Raw genomic sequence first — 23,667 nt, forward strand, 5'->3', positions numbered from 1 at the left:
AAATTGTTATTATCCATCTCTTTAAGAGTATGATATATCGAAGAATTTCATTGCAATATGGCATCATGCAAAAGTATGAATTTTCAATGCTTATATATATATGAATGTCCTCATTTGATTATTTTAACCAATTCAAAGCTAGATGCTATCTATAACTCAATTTCAGAAAATGCAAATAAATCTGATTATTTATTGCTAAATTACTAATAATTTCTAAATTCACAAAAAGGAAGCAAAATATATACACAACTATGATAACACTATCTATCTAATAAGCAGCATGAATATTAAATATTGAAAAAGGAACACAAACTTATATGTACATAAAAAGCAAACAGAGGTGGGGCATCTTAAGTTATAAAAGTTGATTACAAAATACACGCAAATTAACATTTTAATTCCATTTACATGGCATACATTCTACTCACAAATCAAAGTTCAGTAAAAAAAAAAAAAAGAAATGCCTTTATTTTCCTTTATCCAATTTCCCAACTGCAAAAAAAAACAGGAATTTGTATCTGTATTTGTAAAGACATCATAGGTTCTTGATAAACTTGTATGGATATCCAGATAGATTAAATATATGAAGCTACCCATTTTTAAATAGGATTTGCTAATAATAACATTGAAAGAAACTCTAAATCTATCACATTATGTCTCTAACATAATGAAAAAATGCCACTATTTTAGTTCAGAGTGGTTCAACATTTTCTAAATTGGATCAAAATGAAAATGTGAAGTTCCTTCTTCACAAAACCAAGAAGTAATAATGAACTACTTATTAACTTTAATAAATACTCTCCAAGTTATTTCTTTTACACTTTGGTCTTTGAAGGTATTCATCTTATTTGGGGATTTAATTTGAATAGCTTTCCAGCTCAGTACTGCATATATAGTACAGGTTCATAAGAAGTTAAGAACGCACAAAAGAAGACATCCGTCACTTCTTGAACATTAATGATTGAATCTGATGTTGGCTTAAATGTAGTACTTACAAATTCACAAATAAACAGCTTTACATTAAATGCATTTTGTTTTGGAATACAGTTGGCACGTGTCACATATATTGGCAAAGTTACGGACTGTATGTTTCCATGCTAAATTAACATGGTTTCAAGTAGATTTTGAATAAGAATATATATATATATCTTGATTATCCTTTTTTGATCTCAACACTGGATGAGAGAAACAGGTGGAGGGTGCAGTTTTATGCAACGGTCAAAGCTTCGTACGAACAACAAGTTCGTAAAAATCTCTGTTTTCCCATTGTCTTCCCAAATTTCCATTGTCTGAAAATCGTTCGTACGGCGTTCGTAGCAGTTCGTAATGGCATTTGTGACCAAGAGTTAATATATTTTTTTATTTTTTTTTATATTTATGTAGAGTTAATATATTCTTAATCCAGTATACACCTGTTGAGGACAGAGTCAGACTATACTCAAGCTATATGCAAATAAGATGAGAAATACCAGTGTCTAGCAGAATATAATTCATCAAATTTTCTTCAGAACGAGAGAAAACTCATTCTACATGGAAGCTAGGCCTACATGTAGACTAATACTTGTATATCTTTGGCTAAATATTTGTTTAAGAAGTCAATACTAAGTCATGATATTAAAGAAAACTGTACTTTCTGAGACACTTTCTTTTTAGAAAATAAGCTTGTGAGAGTTTTACATACTACAGGGGAAAATTGCCATGTCGTTTCTCCATAACAATTTACTTTCATCCGTTTTTATAAAACTTTGTTTGCTACACATCAAGTGCCTGGTCCTCCTTTAATTATTTGGATATCACATTTAATGCACCTTGTACTTGTGTCAAAAGTTGATATAGGTGATCCTAGTTTGTTCCACATTAAAATTGACAAAAGCAGGCAAAAATTTAACATTTTAGCAGTGTTTCTATCAGGCATAGTTTGAGGTTTGAAACCAAGGCGATGCGCTAGTGCAATGCTAGTGCCCTTTGGTAAGGCATTAATCCTCATTGCCAGGTCTCTCTGAGACGACCTAAAGCCGTCGGTCCTCTGGTATCCTTTCTTAGCAGTCAGGTAAATAACCACCACTCAAATAAAGTTATACAATATTACAAAATGTATGAATATTGCAAAAAAATGAGGAACCCCCTCAATTGTACCAAACAAAATGTGCACATACAGACTAATACATTCTTTGAATAATACATTCTCTTTCGGTCAGTTAATAATTATCACACAGCTACAATCTCTTTTACAATCATTTGGTCAGTCTCTTGGTCAATCTATAATCATTACTGAGCTACGTTATTTATCACATATATTTGTCAGGTACCATTTAATTGTTGTTTTTAAAGTTAAGTGCCAATTTTATGTGAGAGTTATGTGAGAATATAACTTTTTGTCAAAACCACTACTATCTCCAATATCTTTTTAAATTTTGTTAGGCAATAATCTTAGTCCACGTTTGGTCAATAATTCACATGTAGAATAGGATGCTGAATCTCCATTTTTTCCATTCTCAATCAACTCTCTGAACAACTTTTCTCATTTTCTTTATCCTTTCTATGTATTGAGCAAAATGGCACAAACATACCCCCATGAGTACTTTGGCAATAATGATAATACCTGCTCATTCTTATTATATACAAGAATAGTTGTACAAAATTCATATTGATCGAGCTTTTCTTATGTATTGGGGTGTAATAGACACATATTTAAACAAATGCACATTCTAGCAAAGTAAAAACAGTCAAATAAACCACCGCTACATTGAAAAATGCTACAAACAAAACAAAATGATAACAAATTCTCTCCAAGGAAATCCTGTAGAAAAAGCATTATAGAAGAGAGAATAGACACAGATTCTCATCAACGATTACATTTAGTACTTCAAAAGTTTCCATTCGATGGAATAAACACAAGAAGAAATAGTTATACATCTGTTATATCCGAGTACTGTACATATACCATATTCCTAAATTTATATATCGTGCTCACATATTCACAAATGATCGAGCAACAGAGTTATCGTAGCAAAATCCAATTCAATTATTGACAAAAAAGGCACAATTAACACATTAAAATACTTTCTATCTCATAAAAAATCTACCGTAAACCCTTATCAATCGAACACACAGTGCCCAGATACCTAACACTTACATCTCCTTTTGGACTTTATTCACTGGAGAAGTGCAAGGAGGGTAATGAAATGTCCAACCCAATGGCACGTAAAAAAAACGGACGCTTAAGGATGGTGACGGCGATGATAACCTTTAATATTGTATCCAACAATCAAACCTATTAGTTCAAATGAAATGAAGATGCCACACAAGTTGAATGAGATTGTGCCAACTTCAAGTTAACGTTACACGGGAGCGCAGAAGACCGTCTTCTGGGTAAATTGACAAAGGCAAACCGTGGTTCTACAATGTCTCTTTCGCAACGGTCCCACCAATTGCTTTTTGAGTAGTTTGTTGATATACGGTGCACTGTGCTGCATGAGGTACAGCTCTGCTTCCTCCTGCGTAGAGATGGTACAGAGTGAAAGAAATATTAAAGGCCCACTGTAATACTTGTAGCTCCTAGCTCCCTGTATATAGAAAACAATGCCTAATCGGTGACCATTGGTCCCCCATGATCCTCTTTTTCTTATTTTAATTGAGAGCTGGGTTGATGAGATAGCCACCTGTCAGTGACCTTCCTGGGTGGTCTAATCCCTCCTAGCCAAACTAATACAGACGGCCTTTAAATACAGTCAAACCTGCTTTAGTGACCACCTGTATAGAAAGACCACCCATCTACAAAGACCACATTTTTTTGTTTCCCTGGAAAATTGTTTCTCATTGAAACATGTACTAAAGGAACCTGTACATAAAGACCATCTGCCTATAGAGACCACTTTCCTTGTCTCCCTTGGGTGGTCTTTATAGACAGGTTTCACTGCAGTATATCATGTACAAACAATGTGATGAAAATCTAGCAGAGGAACATAAAAGCAGACAAATAAAAACATTGTAAATAAACTTGTCACAGAACGGCTAGATATCAATTCTCCAATGAGACCATTATTGACTTGGATGTAAACAAGTATGACCTTGATGGAGGGCTGAAATACATGAAAAAGTGGTAATCATATAACTGTCCAGAAAGAACCGACTTTCATTTTTCAGAAACATGCCTTATAGTAAAATGTAATACAGTCGAACCTGTCTATAGCAACTGCCCAAGGGAAACACAAAAAGTGGTCTCTGTAGACAGATGGTCTTTGAAGACAAGTGTTCACTAAAGCAGGTTTGACTGTATTGTTCCGACATTTCCCACTCCAGTAGTCACTTTCATAATTTCATCTGCTCTTTCATCTATTTGTTCATTAGAATTCTTACATAACCTTGAAACTCTAATTCCATTGGAGGTTTTTGTATTTTCCAAGATTCTTGGCTTTCCCTTTCGTAAAATTTCTTCAACCTTACCTTCATATCTTTCATTTCAATGAAACTGTGATATCCTTCAAGGCAACTTAAGTTAATGATTTTGTTCTACCCCTACTAATCCTACCACGATCAATAAAGATAATTAGCAAATTATCCTAGAACCTTGTTTCTGAAACTAGAAATAGACCTACCGCTATTGATCTTGGGTCTGTGTCTGCGATGAGAGTCTGTGGAGATAATGTCCGTAGTCTGGTGTCTATGGTGAGCCGGGTTGTATCATCTCCATCTCCCCCTGATGAGGGCAGCATTTCAACGCTTACTGATGAGTTCTGGAATGGAAGATATTGTTGAAAAGAATTATTGTTGTATCATCCTATGGAGCATCATCAACATCATTATCATCACCACCATCATCATCCATTATCAACATCATCATCATCAGCAGTATTATGATCAAGCATTGTCACCATAAACATCATCATCACCATTATCAACATCTTCCTCCTCCTCCTCCTCTTCATCAATACCACCATCCTCCTCCTCTTCAACATCATCATCATTACCACCACCATCATTATAATCAATCATCCTCCACATAAACACCAACACCATCATCCTCCTCCTCCTCATTATTAGTACCATAACAACCACCACCACCACCATCATCATCCTCCTCCTCTACATCATCATCATCTCCACTACTACCACCATCATCTTTATCTTCATCTTCACCACCATTACCACTACCACCACCACCACCACCCCCATCATCATCATCATCATCATCATCATCATCATCATCATCATCATCATCATCATCCTCCTCCTCTACATCATCATAAGTTCATCATCACCACCACCACCACCACCACCACCACCACCACCACCACCACCACCACCACCACCACCACCACCACCACCACCACCACCACCACCACCACCACCACCACCACCACCACCACCACCACCACCACCACCACCACCACCACCACCACCACCACCACCACCACCACCACCACCACCACCACCACCACCACCACCACCACCACCACCACCACCACCACCACCACCACCACCACCACCACCACCACCACCACCACCACCACCACCATCATCATCATCATCACCACTACCACCACCATCATTATCATCATCATCACCACCACCACCACCACAACCACCACCACCATCATCATCATCATCATCATCACCACCACCACCATCATCATCATCATCATCACCACTACCACCACTCCCATCATTATCATCATCATCATCATCACCACCACCACCACCACCACCACCATCACCATCATCATCATCATCATCATCACCACCACCACCACCACCACCACCACCACCACCACTATCATCATCATCATCATTACCACCACAAACCTGTACCCATGCAATCAAAGAGTTCTTTCATACATACCTGATTTAAACCCATATCTCCATCTCCTCTGACGCGATTGTCACTCAAGAACTGTATCATCTCTTTCTGTCATGATCAAACAATAATAATCAATTATACATTTTTCAGATGCAATTTAATGAACCAGAAGATATCTAGTTTAATAACCCCTTTAATAAAAGTTGAAGACTTGTTCTGATATAAGACTTCGGACAAAGCATACATTCATTTTTTAATATCAGCAATGGATGGCTAACTGACCACAAATATGGGGACTTCTACAAACTTTTTTGCTGTTGTGAGGTATAGACTCGGCTTTCCATTTCTTGTTCTTATCTCCAGCACACACATTATATAATTCATGTTCATTAAAAAAAAACTTATCAATATATCACATAACACTTTCCAATCATGCTCATTGCATTTTTCTTCTCAGTAAATTTTAAACATATATCCTTTATTATAAAATATGAATCACATGGTGTTGGAGCAAAATCATGAAGAAGTCTAGGATTCTTAAAAAAAATAAAAAGACGGAATGAAATGTACACTCACCCTACAGTCTGTCAAATCAAAGTATATGAAGTGGAGCTGATATTGCACAAGTTAAGGCAAAATAGGTATCACAATTAACAGAGAATCCATCATAAATAATGAAGAAAAACATGCTCCAGTTATCTTAAACTCACACTTAAAGCCCAACTGCACTACTTATAGCTACTTGCGCCCTCTATATAGCAAACAATGCCTAATCGGTGACCATTGGTCCCCCATGATCCTCTTTTTCTTATGTTAATTGAGCTTATTTGATAAGTTAACCACCTGTCAGTGACCATGCAGGGAGGTCTAATCCCTCCTGGTCAAACTAGTGCAAAAGGGCTTAAAAGATCACCATAGAATGAAGTCCATCACTTCAATTCATTGAAATCACATGCTGTTTTTCCTTATATCTCTAGGAGGGATTTCTGCTTTTGGATTATTGCAGATGTTTCTGCATATGAACTTTTAGTACAAATTGCTTTACATATATAGTTGACAGTTACAGTATAAAAACTCTTTACCATTTCTACGCATACATTTTAATTCTACAACCATTATTACTATTACCAATACTTCAAATCCCACTGAATACCAACCACTATACATTCCATATGCACTTAAAGGTAAAGACCAGTTATGGTCATGCGATTGCATTGTGAAAGAAACGTTGTGGAATCGATCAGAAAAGGTTGATCATCTAGCATCTGCAAGGTTCTGGAATCATCAAAATGATAAGAAATTTGGCCCATTCTTCGTAAAGTTACAAGCACTATACACAGAAAGATGTATATGGGACTACCCTATATCTCTCACAGACCATGAGAGAAACAAATTTACCAAATATATGAATTAGTAGGCGGTTTCCCGGCAAATTTTTTATCATCATGTATTAGTCAAAACATATTCTTTCACATGATTGGTAATGAGAGCTTCCATTTCATTTTTTGAAATTGGGGCATTTCCAATACTGGTCTTTACCTTTAAGTTTAGTTATCTTCTCTTTCCGTATAAATAATTGTGTAAATAATTGTTTTAGGATAAGAGAGATGGTGCCTCTCATTATAATATACTCCTTTTTTGTTGTCAACCAGATCTCTTTTTGAGTTTTGTGGATCTCTATTAAAGCTTTTCAGAGCTACATTAACACCACTCCCTCATAACTTTTGCTTCTTTTACTTTTACTCTTCATTTGAAAGGATACCACAGCTCTATTCCAGCACCAGTTGAATCTGTCGGTCATCCCGACCAGGATGTTGTGCTTACAGAAGATCATGTTAGCACGGGACAGGTTAGCCTCTATTAAACCATTCAACTGAGAAAAGATAAGAAACAAAAGAAAAGGCAGTTGTCAGCTCAAATTTGCATTCCATATGGTGATAAATATATATAATAATTCTGAAATCGTAAAAGCAAGTTCTAACACTAAACAATTTTTTTCGCAAAATTAAATAACATTGAAGGTAAATTTCAGAGAAAGTGCATGTGCATGTACATATCAAGGTGTTTCCACAGATGTTTTAGGGCCTTTAATATCAGACAATGAAACAATAAATGAAACAGGCGCTATACAAATGCTGTTCATCATCATCATCATCATCAACAGGCACAGTTCTACTCTTGATAATTCATTCATTCATTCAAGCACCGTAGGTTATATACATATAGCTGAACTACATGTATATAAATGGACCTCTTGTTCTCCTTCTCCTCGTTCCTCATCCCTCCCATCCATTTTCTTCTTCTTCTCCTTGTTATTATCGTTATTATCGTTATTATCGTTATTATCATTATTATTACTATCATAACATAAACTTTAATAGTGAAACCAAAGGGGCTAAGGATCCCTCATTGAAGACTCACCTTTCTCTTCTCATAGAAGACAATAAGATGCAGGAGACCGACCACGACGGCCGACAAGACAAAGGCGATGAGGAGGGAGATCCCCACATGGAGACCACCGGACTCCTTGTTATGGAAGTTACTAAGGTTACCGACCACGCCCACGATGATGAGGGCGGTGATGATGGCACAGACGAGGGAGCTAAAGAGACGGTTGTACCACAGGGTGTACCATCTCATCTTGGGAGCGTCCAGGATGGAGGAGATGGCTGCAGTGTAGTCCTGCTGAGGTATCTACAGAGTCAAATAAGAAAATAAAAAAAATATTCCAACATGATGATTAAGAGGGAAATCTGCAGCTCATAACACAAGCAACTCCTTATGGCTAATGTGCTTGGGATGCAGAAGAAAAGAAAGTAAAGAATGAAACAACTTACAAAATACAAACATGAAGACCTACTGGAAAGCAAGATTGTACAGATGAGCTTTGAGGGCATTTTACAGCAACCTACATATGTTTTGAATGTCCTAGGGCAACTGATTCCACAGGTATAGTTCAGGATGTGAAAATGAACTATCACCAAAAGCTTCTAAAATTGGGATGTCTAACTAACGATCTAATCAAGGAACATTCAAAGCTACTTATAGTCAGTGACAAATGGTTTTAAAAACCAGAACATCCTAGTAGACCTAACCACCCTCGAGACTGAGAGCCCACAAGACAGATAATGTCTGTCTAGTAAAAAAAAACTTAACCCTTTCTTTGAGAATCACCCAAAGGGTCGAGGGTTCAAATCCCAGCCGGGCAGGCATAGTACGCCTATGGCAAGACATTAATCCACTCTCCACATGGTTATGAGGGTCACATATTGGCCATTCCGCTTTGACAAGGGCCCCCAAGAGAATTTATGTTCGGGTGCAAGGAGTCATCATTACTGCTATTGTTGCTGCTGCTGTTGCTGTTATTGTAGTTATTTTTTATGTTGTTGCTGTTGATGTCATTGTCGTCATTATCATTATTGTTATTATTACAAATTGAATAGTGGGGGACCACTCCTGAACACCTTTCCTTGCTAGTCCATCTGGACAGATAGTATCAATTCTTGCCTTACAAACTGCAATCTGTTTCATGTCCAAGTCGCTTAAATCTCAATAAATAGTTTGATATCTCAGAATAATAGGGGAGCTATTGAAGAACAGGAGAAACCTACCTGAACTCCTTTCCTTGCTAGTTCATCAGGACAGTAGATGGTATCAAATCTTGCCTTGCAACAGCAATCTGTACTTGATTGGATGGTCGCCAGATGAGCACTGTTGTACAGGGCTGAAAAGAGAAATCAAATAGGATGTCATTCTTACAAATTGCTCTCATACACATCAATTTTCACTCAATAAAAAAAAGGAAAGTGGACACTATTTATAGTTCAGATATTCAAATAAACTTTTAATTTAAAATATCTTTCATACATCAAAAAAAAAAAATCCTCTGTAAGAGAATATGCAATTGAAATCATACCATTTATATATGAGTGAGCACAGCCATTTAACAATAAATAAGCCTCTGAAAGAAAATTGCGAAATGGGGCATCTGGCCATTCAAATGTTGATGAGCACTGAAGCCGCCTTGACATCAGGAAAAATTTCTATAGCCAGAGATTTGTAAATAAGGGGAACATGCTGCAAAAAACTGCCATTGATGCTCCCACACTCCTCAGATTCAAGCGACAATTATCCAACCTGGGTTTTAAAATGGGTCCCATGGGACCCCCTTAACCCTGCCACACCACACTATCTAGGGATCTTCATCACTTCCATGGCGAAGTGTGGCCTTCAAGGTATATTCAAGGTATATTGGGGGTATTTTAATTTCACGTTATCCTCTTTTTCAATGCATACCGGTAGTCAACAAATAACAACGTAATCCTGCCACCCTGTCAAAAGTCTATTTACTCTACAATATTGGCCAGAAAGGAACTCAATTTATTTCATTTATTCCACACAAATGTATTTAAATGCAATACATGTTATTTTTATGTGCTACACATACATGCATTCCTATACAGACTGCATGAGAATTGTGCCAATATAAACACATGCCTGCAAACAGTCTTTCCTTTCTAATTCAATTCAATGATTAAATAATCATTAAAGCATCCCCACCATGTTTGCACTCCACTCAGACTTTGACCCAATAAGCTTAATCAACACATTGCAGACTGAATTATCTCTTCTCCCATGGGCTTAATACATAACGATGTAGGTCCGGTATGCAACGGGTTATCGACCGGTAATTATCGACTTACCAGGCACATTATTGTTGAGAGAGGCATCGTGAGCATCCAAGCTAGAACCTACAAGATATTGAAATAGATGATTACAATAATGATTATGATGATGATGATGATGATTAGATGATTATAATAACAATAAATAATAATATTAATTTTAAAAAAAAAATAATGATAACAAATTTCCAATATAGCACATTTCAATTAACTGACTAAAGCCCTTCATTAATACCCCAGAGCACATTCTCCACTCCCTGGGGAGTGCAATTCTAAATCTTACCCACACATTGAAATAGTATTAAGAGACGGTGAAAACAATGTAAGCAATGTTATTCAATTCACATTCAGTTTGTGGCGAATCGGGGTTCTGAGAAAGAGACCTTCAAACACTGCTCATTTCAAAATCATTATTGATCGTCCCAAAACATCACGAGGAAAAGTGACTGTATAATGAAGCTAATTCACTTTCATTTTGAGTTTATGGATTTATACAACAGACTGAAAGGAAAGAGCCCATGATACAAAGCATTCACATTCACTTTTGAATTCTGAGTCCCATCCTATGAACAGGTGTGATTAATTCAAATCAATTGCAATTCTGGACTAAAGAAATAGGAGTTGGAAAGTTTGGGATTGATTGGAGGACTTGCGATGAATCCAGATCAATACCGACCTTTTATAAGACCCTACCCTACCCCTGATTAAAATACAAGAATGAAATTGAAAGAGAAAGTAAGAAAGAGTCTCATGTGACATGTCCAAAATTCCTTTGGGCTACTAGTGTGCATCGTTTCCAAGGGCTCGTCTGTGCAATGCTTGTCTATAGATATGCCGCATTACGGTAGAGTAAAGAAGTTGAATACACATTATCTGTAATCATTGTATCATAGCAAGACAATCTTAAAATGTTGCACAACTGTGTTTTGGTTGTGCTTTTATTCATGACCTGTTTACTTAGACCAGGTAGAGCTTGCAATTATGCAATACCATGAAAAAAATCGTCTCAGGACAAGGAGCAGAGGGGCGTTTCAAAAAAACTTGTCATCAGTGAAAAATGACAGGTTTTGTTATAAGCTACTGAAATCCTTGCTTCTGGTTGGTTATCAGCGGATTTGTCACTGATTTCTGTCATTTGTCATTGAAAAAGGGCTTTGTGAAACGGGGCCCAGGTAGAGCTTGCAATACCATTAAAAAATCGTCTCAGGACAAGGAGCAGGTTTTCTCTCTACATAATCATAAAACTTCTCCAAATAAACACAATCACGAAGATTGTCATGTTGACATACCGATACTTTTCCAGATAGAAGGTCTTATACGAGATAAAATGCTTTGAATTAGGCTCTGATGTGTCTTCAGGCACCTACCTAATCTCAGTGCGGCAACAAACCTCTGCCAGAAGTTCCTCGACATCGCGTTAATGGTCGGTATCCCTTCAAGAAAATCTGGGAGTTCTATCTCACCCAACACCACCACTATGACTTTCGCCGTGTTCGTATAATGGCCGCGCAGAGCGCGCAGGTTCTCGTACATGCACCACGGACTGCGCATAAAGTCTGGCGTTACGACAAGCACCAGCTTCTTGGCGGTGGAGATGGAATTGATGATCTTGTCCATTTTGGCGACGCCCGGATCCCACTTGTGGTTGCTGTTATCACATGAGAAACCGTAAGCGGAGGATTCCAGCTTCCGGATCACGTTGATGGCCCATTCGTCATCCTCCCATGCGAAGCAGAAGAAGGCGTGGCTCGTTTCCTCGCCAACCAGGACCGGTGCCATGCCTCGCACCAGCATGTCTGCATTCTGATTGGAGTTGGCTTCGTCGGGTGACATGGGAAGACTGTCGACGGAGTGGTCATCGCCGCTGTCGGCCGTGACCATGCGTCCTCCACCCTGGTCAGCCTCCGTGTCCCAGTCGGTCAAGAAGCTGGACATGTGGGTATCCTCTCCTTCCAGAAGCTTCTCTGTAATGCATAATAACAAGAAGATATTTTAAACATTTTCATAAGCAACTTGAATGACTGTACTTTCATTTTTCATCCCTTGGAACTAAACATATAGGCCTTTCACATTCAGAAATTTTCTGTAGTACATTTAAAATCAGGAATGACAGGTATCGTTATGGCCGTTTCCTTTCTCCCTTTGAACTGACATAATATGATTCTTCTCATTCATAGACACTGGTATATGGAGGGTGTGAAACCTGACTATAAAGACCATTCAAGGAAGATGACGTATTTATAGACAGGTTGTCCCTCTGTATCAGAGATTGCTGAAGCATTAATCTTTTAAAATGTGAACACGAACCTTATCAAAACTTAGAATGAAAGGCATAATGAGCAGATTGTTCCAAAGAGTTATGAAATTGTATCAAACTTATTGTCAGCTTCAATAATTTCTTCAAATAAGGAAGCATTGCAACTGCATTGCACATTGGCAGATGGTGTACTATTTCTACAATTCTCACGATTTCTACGAAAGCAGGATGTCCTCTATGTAACGAAGGGTGTACTTGAACGAAACCTAACAAAAGACCAATTATTTACCTTCTACCAGCCCAGGAAGTAGCTTCCTTAAATTCAATTCCACACTGTTCCTACCACTCCTTGTCTTCGTGTTGTGAGAAAACTCAAGTTCTCATAGAAACTAACATTTTGATCTACATAATTAAAGAGGTGAAAGTAGTTCAATAGTTCTTTCATAAATCCGCCATGGAATGTAATAGATCTGTCATGGGATGTAATAGATCTGTCATGGGATGTAATAGATCCTCCTTCATGGGATGGATGTGAGAAAAAATATCTCTGAATGTTTTAGGTGTTTGAGCCATTAACCTGCTGACAACTGAATTTTCTTATTTCCATAGGTTTATAATACATGGACTACCCAATCCAGAAGACAAAGAGTTAATGACAGTTTATGAAATATCTTGATGCGGCACTTGAAAACAGCATGTTATGAATACCAAAATGAAATTATATTCACCAGCGTAATACAAGAACTTTTGAAGGAAAAAAATAGGGAAATTTGAAGTTGATGGCACTTGAAAACAGCATGTTATGAATACCAAAAATTATATCATATTTGACAGGGTAATACATTTAGATCAATGTTAACTTTGGAAAGGAAAAAAAAAAAGTTGATGTCTAATGTATTAAACTCTAAAAAAAAAAAAAATTGCTCTATAATGCATTCAAACACACATCATATTATAGATCTATTGGGGGTTCAAAAACTGCTCATTCAGGTGTATAACTCAAAAAGATTGAATTTCATTGTTATTTTTTTCACCCTTCCAGGTGTCATTGTAATGGTGGGTATGCGTCTATTATTGTTGTCTATCGATGCATGGGCATTTCTGTATGATGAAACACGCTAAGTACATGTATGTTTGGGTACCTGTACCTGCAGTTGTACAGTTGACAAGTGGAAATAACAAAATTTATAAATGTATAAAAGTTCATACGGAAATGACGATATGATCCTTGTATAAACATGTATGACAATTAAGAAGGAAACAAAATTTCACAAATAGTTGGATTACATGTACATGTACAATTTAAGTCAATTTGTATTCCCTAGAATCCCTACAGGTCTATTAAAGGTATCATTTAACAATGTTAAATCTGAGATACACGGCCCTACGTGTTATCAGTGTCAGTGATATGGTGTAATATTGAAGCCCTAAAAAAATTGCGCTTCAAAATGATCAAGAAGCGCCTTAAAAAAGTAAAATTCTTTGAGTGACCGGTTTTACCATACTCGTTTTCCCCAATAGACTGTAGTGTTATGAAAACCGTCAGGCGAACAGTTTCCAAAATTTGTAATTCCAATCATAAATATCTTGATAATCAGACAGGCGATCGGCTTGTAAAAGTCATGGGGTTCCTGACTGACCTAAAGGTTTATAATTTTCATTGCATCATGAGCTAAATCCAGACAAAATTCCAGACAAAGTTACTGGATCCCTTTAAGCATTGTTCTATTTTTGTTGGCAAAGTGGCACAAGTGCAATAAACTCCCTTATTTTTATATGGCCAGATTCTCTTGATAACGTTGATCTGAATAGTATTGGTATTATAGGAAGTCGTTCGAGGTATTCTCTTTTGTTTTGACTCATACACAGAATACACATACATGTAGAGCCTGGGTGGGATACGTCTAGTCTCAGCTGACTTGTCAGCAGACAATGTCGACAATATGTTGTGTACATTTTTTTTTAATGCAATCCAGTCCAGAACATAACTTTTGGCATTGTCACATATAAAATGCACATTTTTAACTTTCTTAAATTATGAGGCCCGATGCAGGTTTGGATTTCAATTTACCAATATGACTAAACACCAAAATAAAAAGTGAGACAAAACAAAAAATTGGTATGAGGTAAAGAGTTTTGAATGTGAGAATCAAGTCCTCATGACTGTCTTTCTTCCAGCATGAGTTGCAAAAGCATCTAAATACCGGTAAATCCGGTAACACGAAAATTAAAGCCAAATTTGTAAAAAATGAGAACCCAAATGATTTTCTCATAGCCTAAAACTCCTCTTTTTGACCTGACAATCCTGCAGTGAACAGAACGGGGGGGGGGGGGGGGGGGGGGGGGGGGGGGGGGGGGGGGGGGGGGGGGGGGGGGGTGTTGTAATAATTAAGTGAATGGCATCAATGAGTTGAATTCATGTAGCAGATGCTGTATGGGGCATGGTATGACACTAATTTCTCTTTTTAATTAATGTTGCCATGGTTACAACTGATGTCTAATTTTCCAAGGGCAGATGTTGGGTAGATTTTGTTCCTTTTTTTTATATATTGAACCAGTACATGAGGCAGCTGAGTATGCTGAGGCCCAAGTAGTGTCTTGTCTTATACTTGACATTTTGACAAGATTGGCACTCAGATCGTATATGTAGATGAGCCAATGAGCCACAATTGACATTTCGAAATGACTCCACCTGACGTAAATCATGATTTATCTATTTGTTCCACTCTTTTATCATGATGCTAAGAGCAAAAAAGGCCAAATAAATTTGCTGGATGAAACATAAAACAGATATAAAATGATATACCGGTACATGTACTTGTACATGTACAGGTATATGGAATATTTTTTGAATTGGAAGTTAAAGTTTTGATTTCAATATCTTCTTTACCTCCCAAACGATATGTATCAACAATACATTTTATGAACTTTCATGATTGTATGAAATATGCATGTACATGTAGATAGATCATCACTCAGTTAATACACTAGACCTTGATGAATAAATTAGCATGAAATTTGATGTACCAATGAGCAACGGGGTGAAAATGCAAGGAAAGGGAAATTCTTATAAAGGTATGAATACTCTAACATTATGCATTGAGGGAGAACAATCAACAATACACAAATTCATGTGGTTTATTTCAATGTAGACATGGGCAAATAAATGCCCAACCACATTTCAATATCACGAGTGTGGAGAGCTAATTGAATATATTGTCTCTCAAGGGCCTTCAGTTGAAAAAGTAAATACTACTTGTACATAGTGACTCACATTTACGATGAACAGAGAAATGACTTTTATAGGCTGGAATTAAATTTGTGGACCGAAAAGGTAGTTGGTTACTGAGGGGAAAAAATGGGTTTGGTTAATCAGTAACCAATCTTACTGTGGGTACTCTAATGGGGCGTTGCAAGAAAGTTGCAATCAATTGCAAATCCCTGAAATCCAGTGAAAAAAATACACGGGGGCTCGGGGCGAATTAGCCCCTGAAATGCCCAAAATAGCCCCCGAAAATCAGAAAAGAGCCCCTGTAAATTTGCATAGAGTTCAATTCAATACAAATTTTTAGAATGTTATATTCATGCAGGTAAGCTTGAAAAGTAGCCCCAAAAAATAAATATTAATTTTTTCCCTGCTGAAATCAAGATTAAGTCTTGCGATTAATCGCAAATTTGCAATTGAATGCAACTCAACATTCTTGCAATTGATGTCCCATTAGTAGGAAGGAGAGAGAGAGAGAGAGAGAGAGAGAGGAGAGAGAGAGGGGGGGGGGGGGAGAGAGAGAGAGGGGTGAGAGAGGGAGGAGAGAGAGAGGGATGGAGAGAGAGAGGGGAGAGAGTGAGGGGGAGAGAGAGAGGGGGGAGAGAGAGAGGGGAGGGGGGAGAGAGAAAGAGGGGAGGGGGGAGAGAGAAAGAGGGGGTGGGGGAGAATAAAAGCTAGATCGAGTTAACTTAATTTAATTGTTAAAACTTTAACCCTAACAAAATCTTAGAAAATTTAGGAGATTAGAGAGGCGTTGCAAAAAAGTTGAGTTGCAATCGATTGCAAATATCAGTTGCAAATTTTGAAACTTGCAATCAATCGCAACTTCCCATAAGTGATGTAACAGCCTGGATGTTAACAAACAGGCACATTTTGAGAATTAATTTTTAAAAATACTGAAAACTGAACTTGAAACCAAGTACATCAATGTAAGTTCATTTTATTTTTGGAGTCTGCGTGAAACGCAAAACCTCTTGAATCTCACTATTCATATACTGGTACGTTTTAGCTGTGTGAACCCCAAAGATCGAATCTTTATAAATGGTTGATTTACTTTCTAAATGTCAAGAGGGTGAATGATACCATCTGTCCTCTCCTCAACGAGTTGTTACCAAAAGGCCCATTCACACATCCAAAAACACTGTTTTGAAAAATCGTTCAATTTTGGGTCGAGCATTTACACTACTGGATAAACCTATAAAAAACTTATGAAGTTTGTTCATAACGATTTTTAATGAGAAGTGTGCATGCACCAATCATCGGTGTCATGCATGGATGCCAGGAGAGTCACGTAAGCAAAAATCAGTATCTTACCAAAGTTTGCATTTACACTGCAAAAATCTGTCAAATTTTGGCAGGTGTTTGAAAAAAACCACCCTCCAGAGGAGGATTTTTTGGCGTGTTTGGTTGAAATACAGGGATGAGAGAAAAATCAATGATTTTAGGTTGCAGTGTCAATGCAGCTCAAGTCTAGATTTCATCTATTAAAGGATTCTCACTTTCAGGTGCATACTTGCCTGTGACTTAACAGATTAGTGAAGAAAAAGTATTGCAGAGAAACATGTATGTTCGTTTATTCTTCATTCTACGTATGTCTAGCTAGATGATTATTGATTACAATTTCATAAAATCTGAAATATTGCATTTTCCACAAGTATTATTTGTCTAAAACTTTTTACTATTTGTGTTTGGGGTTGGCAAATTAAAAGATATCATTTTCAACATTATGTACCGGGTTGTAACCTCCTAGATCCTTTTTTTTTTCCTTCAAGATACTATTCTCTTTCTTAATATGTGTTTACTTCTTCAGTTTCTCTTTCGTTTTGTCAGATAAATGAGGTTGAACATTTGATACATTTTTACAGGTTGCATGTACAGTACATGGAGGACTAAATTTGAAATTGATGATGCATGTGTAAAATTGAAGCTTATACAGTATTTTACAGTTTACACCCATAAATTTGAACCCAAATTTTTACGATATTGGGATGAAATGGTAAATTGGTAATGGTTTGAAAATTACAGCAATGTTTGCAAAAATATGATCAATTCAATGGGAACAATTACCATAAATACAGGATTGGTGATTTGTATGATTAGATAGGGTGGTTTCATTTTTGTCATTGTAATGCTTGACATTTAAAAAAAAAAGTCAGGCACACGCACACAAAATATCTTTCTTAATAAATATCTTATCTTCATCTTAAACACTCGATACCTCTATAAAAACAGCCAGGATGATAGAAAATCAATATATGCTGAATGCGAAAGTGAAACTAACCTAGGCCTTAGGGTAACATATAATCCACTTCCTTTTTAAATGTCCCATAATTCCCATTGCTAATTTGCTAAGCACTCTTTTTTTTTCTTTTCAGAGCAAACAGCCTCAATCATGATCGATTGTTTGCATAACAAATATGACGAGGCAGCACAGTAAATTAAATAAACAATTACAACATATGCATGATTTAGGGAATATTTTAAAATCAAATTGTTTCATGAATGCTGATGTAAACATTTTATCAATGAACAAGGCTAAACACTCTTAACATCTCTTCTGTTTTTTTCTCTTTCTTTTCATGTTTAAAATAAAGTGGTTTGGTGGAATGTAATGTGACAATGAATAATCGACTGTAGTCATTATGAAGATGAAACCAAAGGGTACTGAGCCATGGTACTGATATGTCTATGATCATTGAACAAACAATGTAATGTACACACTGCAAGATTACATTATAATGCATAAATGGGTACCTGTATATTTTCACTGAAATTACAACATTAGAGATTACAATAGCAATGGGATATGGTAGCAGCTTTTATTTTTTGCTGGAAATAGGCAAGATAGACGAATGGTAGAATTATACCTTTCTCCGCAGTCGCTACCTTAGCTGGATCATTGTCTTTTCCTAAAATGAAAATACAATTTATTTGAAGTAAATATCCAATCTGTATAAAATAATAATCAAAACTCCTTGGTCCGACAAAAAGACATAATTGTTTATAAACACAAAATTACATTGTATGTATTTTTGTAAGAAGGGAAACAAAGCATCTATAGTGCCTTGAAAAGGACAGTCAGCGATTCTTATCATGCATACATGTATATACATATAATGTGACTTGTGTTGATGTCTCTTTCATATTTTCAATTCTCCTTCTCTCCCCCTCCCCTCCCTCCCTCTCTCTTTGTGAACTATCAGTGTTTCTCTCTTGCATTTTCCTTTCACCATTTCCCTCTTGTTCTCTCTTCAACCAGAACACAAAGAAACCATTATATGCACCCTTCTCATATGGGTGTTTTTTTTTTCTTTTTTTCTTTTTTTTTTGGGGGGGGGGGGGGCTGCTAAATTCATTATTGTACAAAAAATGTGTAAATCTGCCCTTTTTACCCTTGAAGGCAGAATGAATAGGACAGGCAAGGCCAATCACCCCCCCCCCCGCCCTTTTGTTGTTGCTGTTTAAAAAATTTTCAATTATATCTACTACATTGTAGATATGCAATGTACACCCCCCCCCTCCCCCTTCTCTTTATTTCTTTTGGTTACATGTATACTGTACACCTGGAAATTCAATTTTGCTTGTAACATACATTTTGTCAAGATGGGTAAATATATGTACATGTAGCTGCATTCCTGTTGATGAACTTTGAACTGTTTGTTTAATACCAGTACCTGTAGCCTAGGTATACATTCCTTAATCCTCGCTATATTTACCTATCACAATAAAGTTGCACATATATTGCATCTCACTTCTGGATTAAAAAATGCATCAAACATGATTATCACAATCTTGTATGCTTAAGTGTAAATAATTCCAGTTAGCCTGTGATTTCATAGTTCACTACTCAAATTCGGTGGTGAACTTTGGAACTGCAAACTATTTAAAGTCTACTACCTTTTACATTTACATGTACATGTACTAGGTTATACATGTATGTAGTTTTGTCTTGTTTACTGCAGCTCCACCCCCCTTTAGTAACAGATATTGGTTCCTGATCAGAAGAATAAACTTATGGTTGTACTGTACATGTAACCTTTGTTTGTTCGTTTGTTTTATTTTACCTGAGTACTAAGAAAGCACGTGAGCAACCTATCAAATCATTCTACTTTTTAAATTCTCTATACTTTATTTCAGTTCCATCCCTTTCACGACAGAAATTAGCTCTTGATATCAGACAAATGATCTTAAAATGAAACCAATCCATCAATTTAGTTTTGTTATTCTCTTTATCATTCCTGATTCTTGATTGATTGATTTGATTCATAAATGATTCTCATAAGAAGCTTTAATACCTGTTAATTATGTTTAGTTAGTTAGAATACCACTCTTTCCAATCATAATTCACCACTTGAACTCTTGAAAAACAAATAAATTAGTTCATGACATTGGTGTATTAAGTGATTCGAAAATGAAACTTAAAAAAAAAAAAACCCAGTTTAGTTTAGTAAAGTTTTCAGCAGCAACAGATTTTTGTTTAACAGAAAATGAATCTACCTGTACAAATGATTTGCAAAGACCCAAGTTTCTCAACCATTCATAAATCATATGACAACATGAGGATAAGTTGTGTAATTATTTGTGACTTGATTGAATAGGAGGGGTGGGTGTCCCTTCCTCACTTTCATTTCATCTTAATTTTGAGTGGGCTTGCATAAATCATTTTCATGTATTTCTTCGCAATGACTATTGACTCTTTGCGTTTTCTGTTATTACCTTTTTTTAAGGGAATATGGAGGAATAAAAATTGATATTTGTTGTGGTTGTTCTGATAATTTTTTTTCTTCTTGATTTTGTTTTTATTCAAGCTATTTTGGCAGCATGTGAAATTCACGCTTTTCCTTCCTACCAACTTAAAACCAATGTGACTTCATCAAATAGTACATCCAATAGGCCACTTTCTTAATGTACTCAAATTTAATGCACACATGTTTGTTAAGTGCCTCCGGGTCCCTACGAATGATTCATTCACCTGTTATGAATAATTTTATTCCAATCGTTAGGATGGGAATTGCATACATTCCGTGTTGTTAGGTAGGACAAGCCAAAATGCCTGTCCTACAAGTACCTAGCTAGCAACAATAAATGTATGCAGTTTGCGTAACCTACAGTCCTACATATGTAGCTGTGAATGAAATAGTTTGTTACATGTACATAGATTTATGCATTAAATTTGATTACATTATGAAAAATGGTCAATTGCAAGCTGCAGTTTGTTGAATTTGGAGTAATCACTTGAGAAACAATAAAGGTAGAAATTAAGTCATCCCTTACTAGTTAATAACCAAGTTTCAAGGATTTAAAAATTCACAAACTGAACCCTGAACATGGTAGATCCCTAGGCCTACCGGGTAGTACAAAAATAATAATTTGATACAACCCTCGGGATTCACAAAATTTATCGAAGTCAGACGTACATGTACATTGCCAATACCATATTTTCTTGTTCTAGCGCATCTGACTAACACTCGTCTAACTTGAGCATGAACATCATGGTTAGATTTAGAGTTACCTACATTTTCTTGCTAGTCATGTCTTTTACCCCTTTTCAAACTAAGCAACTCCCCGGGGAAGGGCTTGTTTTTCCTGGGGAAATGTCCGATCTCAATGGGGGCAGGGAAAAATTCCCCATCGGAAGCCCAGGGAAATTCATCGGGGAACTTCTCCACCTACAGAGATGGAGAACTTCCCAGGTGAAAAGAATTTGTCAGTATGTGTATGGGGCCTGGGGGAGGTTGACAAATATCAATTTCATTAAAGAATTTCCCATACCAGATGGTTATTTTTGTCTAGTCTAGTCTTGTCGTCACAAGGTCGATGGGGGGAGGGTAGCTAGGGAGCTAGGGGACTGGATGTTCGAACACTTGATAATAATAAAGCCTTCTTGTGCCTGTGGATTTAACAAAAATTATTCGTCAAACAGCACTTACCATCATGAATATTTGTTCCAGACAGATGTCTAAACATTATGGAATATTGTTTGTAGACTCTAGTCTAGACTATATCTATCTAGTCCTTAAATTTAAATCAACTGTCTGGAAACACAACCTCACCTGTCCGAAGGCCAAATGACCGAAAACAAAACGTCAGAAAACAAAACATTGTTACAACATTTTTTACATCTACCTTCTAAAGACTAGAGGTTAAACAATGTTCGGCTTAGTACTAGGACGGTCTACATGTCATGGCAATGCAACTCTACCGTTAATACCCAATCCAATTATCAATTCGAGTCAATCGTGTTGATTTTGTGAATGTAATTTTTGCTCGAAATATTTTATCTTACCATCTTCCACAAAGATTCCTTCTGGAAACTCTGAAGGGATAATGCTATCCATCTTGATTGCTCAAGCTCAACAAGATCACTTGGAAAATGGCGATTTCATCCTGATTCCAGCACGAAATATAAAAGGTCTGATTAGGAGCAAACGAGATCACATTTCAATCCAGGCATTCGATACAGATCTAGGCTACTGCATGTATGCAGCAACAATGCATATCATCCCTGCACAGCATGCCCACTGCATAGCAAGGCAGTCAATGCAGCTCTTGCATGAGAAAGATAAACATTGCATGCATGCATGCAACATGCAGTTTTCATTCACTAAACAAAAGAGGGCGACATACCAAAACACCGGAGCGTTAAAGGGTGAACTAAACTTTTTGCTTATCTGTGATACGATACATTCAATTTATTTCAGATAACAGATTTCTTTTTCTTTCTCTTTCTCTATTGAAAGCTGAGTAATTTTCTCAATTTAATTTGGGCACAACAAATCTGGAAAATATTTCAATAAACCAATCAATTAATCATCCAAGCAATAAATTCAATCAGTTAGGCCTACTAACTAGGATCCAACTACCCGCCGACCAATCAGTAAATAAACTAATGATTAATGAACAATGGAATGTTATTATAATTGATTATCTTTTTTTAATATAAATAATTATTATTCAAAAAAATAAGTTTGAAATAAAATTAATGAAAATATCTATAAATATAAAAAATCACACACCCAATGAGACCGTCACTCACTCACCAAATCACAAAATCAATCAATCAATCAAGAGAGAGAGAGAGAGAGAGAGAGAGAGGAAAAGAGGAGAGAAAGGAAAAGAAAGAAGAGGAAGAAGAAAAGTAAAGGGGGGAATGAGATCGGGGCGGGGGGGGGGGGGGCAAAAGGGCCTTAATTGCCCCCCCCCCCCCCCCCCCCCGCCCCTCATCAAAACAATAAGAGAGAAAGAAGGAAAGGGGGGGGGGGAGGGAAAAGAGGAGACAAAGAGGAGGGGAAAAAAAAAGAGGAAGAATAAAAGAAGGGGATATTAGTTGCAATTTTCCCACCAACAAGTTGTGGATCGGGGGGGGGGGGGGCAAAAGGCCCTTGCCTCTCCCCGCCCCAGCCAAAAAAATGTAGGAAGGGAAAGAGAAGAGCTAAAAGGGAACAAAAAAGAGGAAGAAGAAAAGAAAAGGGTGAAAAGAAGGCCGGGAGATCAGTTGCGATTAATCCCCCCAACAACGCATGGATCGGGCGATTAAAGGCCCTTTCCCCCCCCCCCCCCAACCAAACGGCCTAAATGAGAAAGAAGGAAGGGAAGGAAAAGACGAGAAAAGGGGAAAGAATAAAAAAGAGAAAGAAGATAAGGGAGTTCAGTTGCCATT

General features: G+C 36.9%; 1 protein-coding gene across 1 annotated transcript; it reads right to left on the bottom strand.

The window, feature by feature from the left end:
* Positions 1-1,371: 1,371 nt before the first annotated feature.
* On the bottom strand, positions 1,372-22,479 carry LOC105441023 (transmembrane protein 268-like). Its single transcript, XM_030976015.1, has 10 exons — positions 22,294-22,479; positions 11,853-12,449; positions 10,504-10,551; positions 9,412-9,524; positions 8,222-8,494; positions 7,563-7,673; positions 6,377-6,412; positions 5,843-5,908; positions 4,599-4,736; positions 1,372-3,497 (listed from the first exon to the last, which is right to left on the bottom strand). The coding sequence occupies exons 1-10, from the start codon at positions 22,343-22,345 to the stop codon at positions 3,342-3,344; spliced, it is 1,590 nt and encodes a 529-aa protein (XP_030831875.1). The 5' UTR covers positions 22,346-22,479; the 3' UTR covers positions 1,372-3,341.
* Positions 22,480-23,667: the final 1,188 nt, after the last annotated feature.

This window comes from Strongylocentrotus purpuratus, unplaced genomic scaffold (assembly GCF_000002235.5).
Source record: "Strongylocentrotus purpuratus isolate Spur 01 unplaced genomic scaffold, Spur_5.0 spur5_contig_869, whole genome shotgun sequence".
In the NCBI taxonomy this organism is placed as follows: Eukaryota; Metazoa; Echinodermata; class Echinoidea; order Camarodonta; family Strongylocentrotidae; genus Strongylocentrotus; species Strongylocentrotus purpuratus.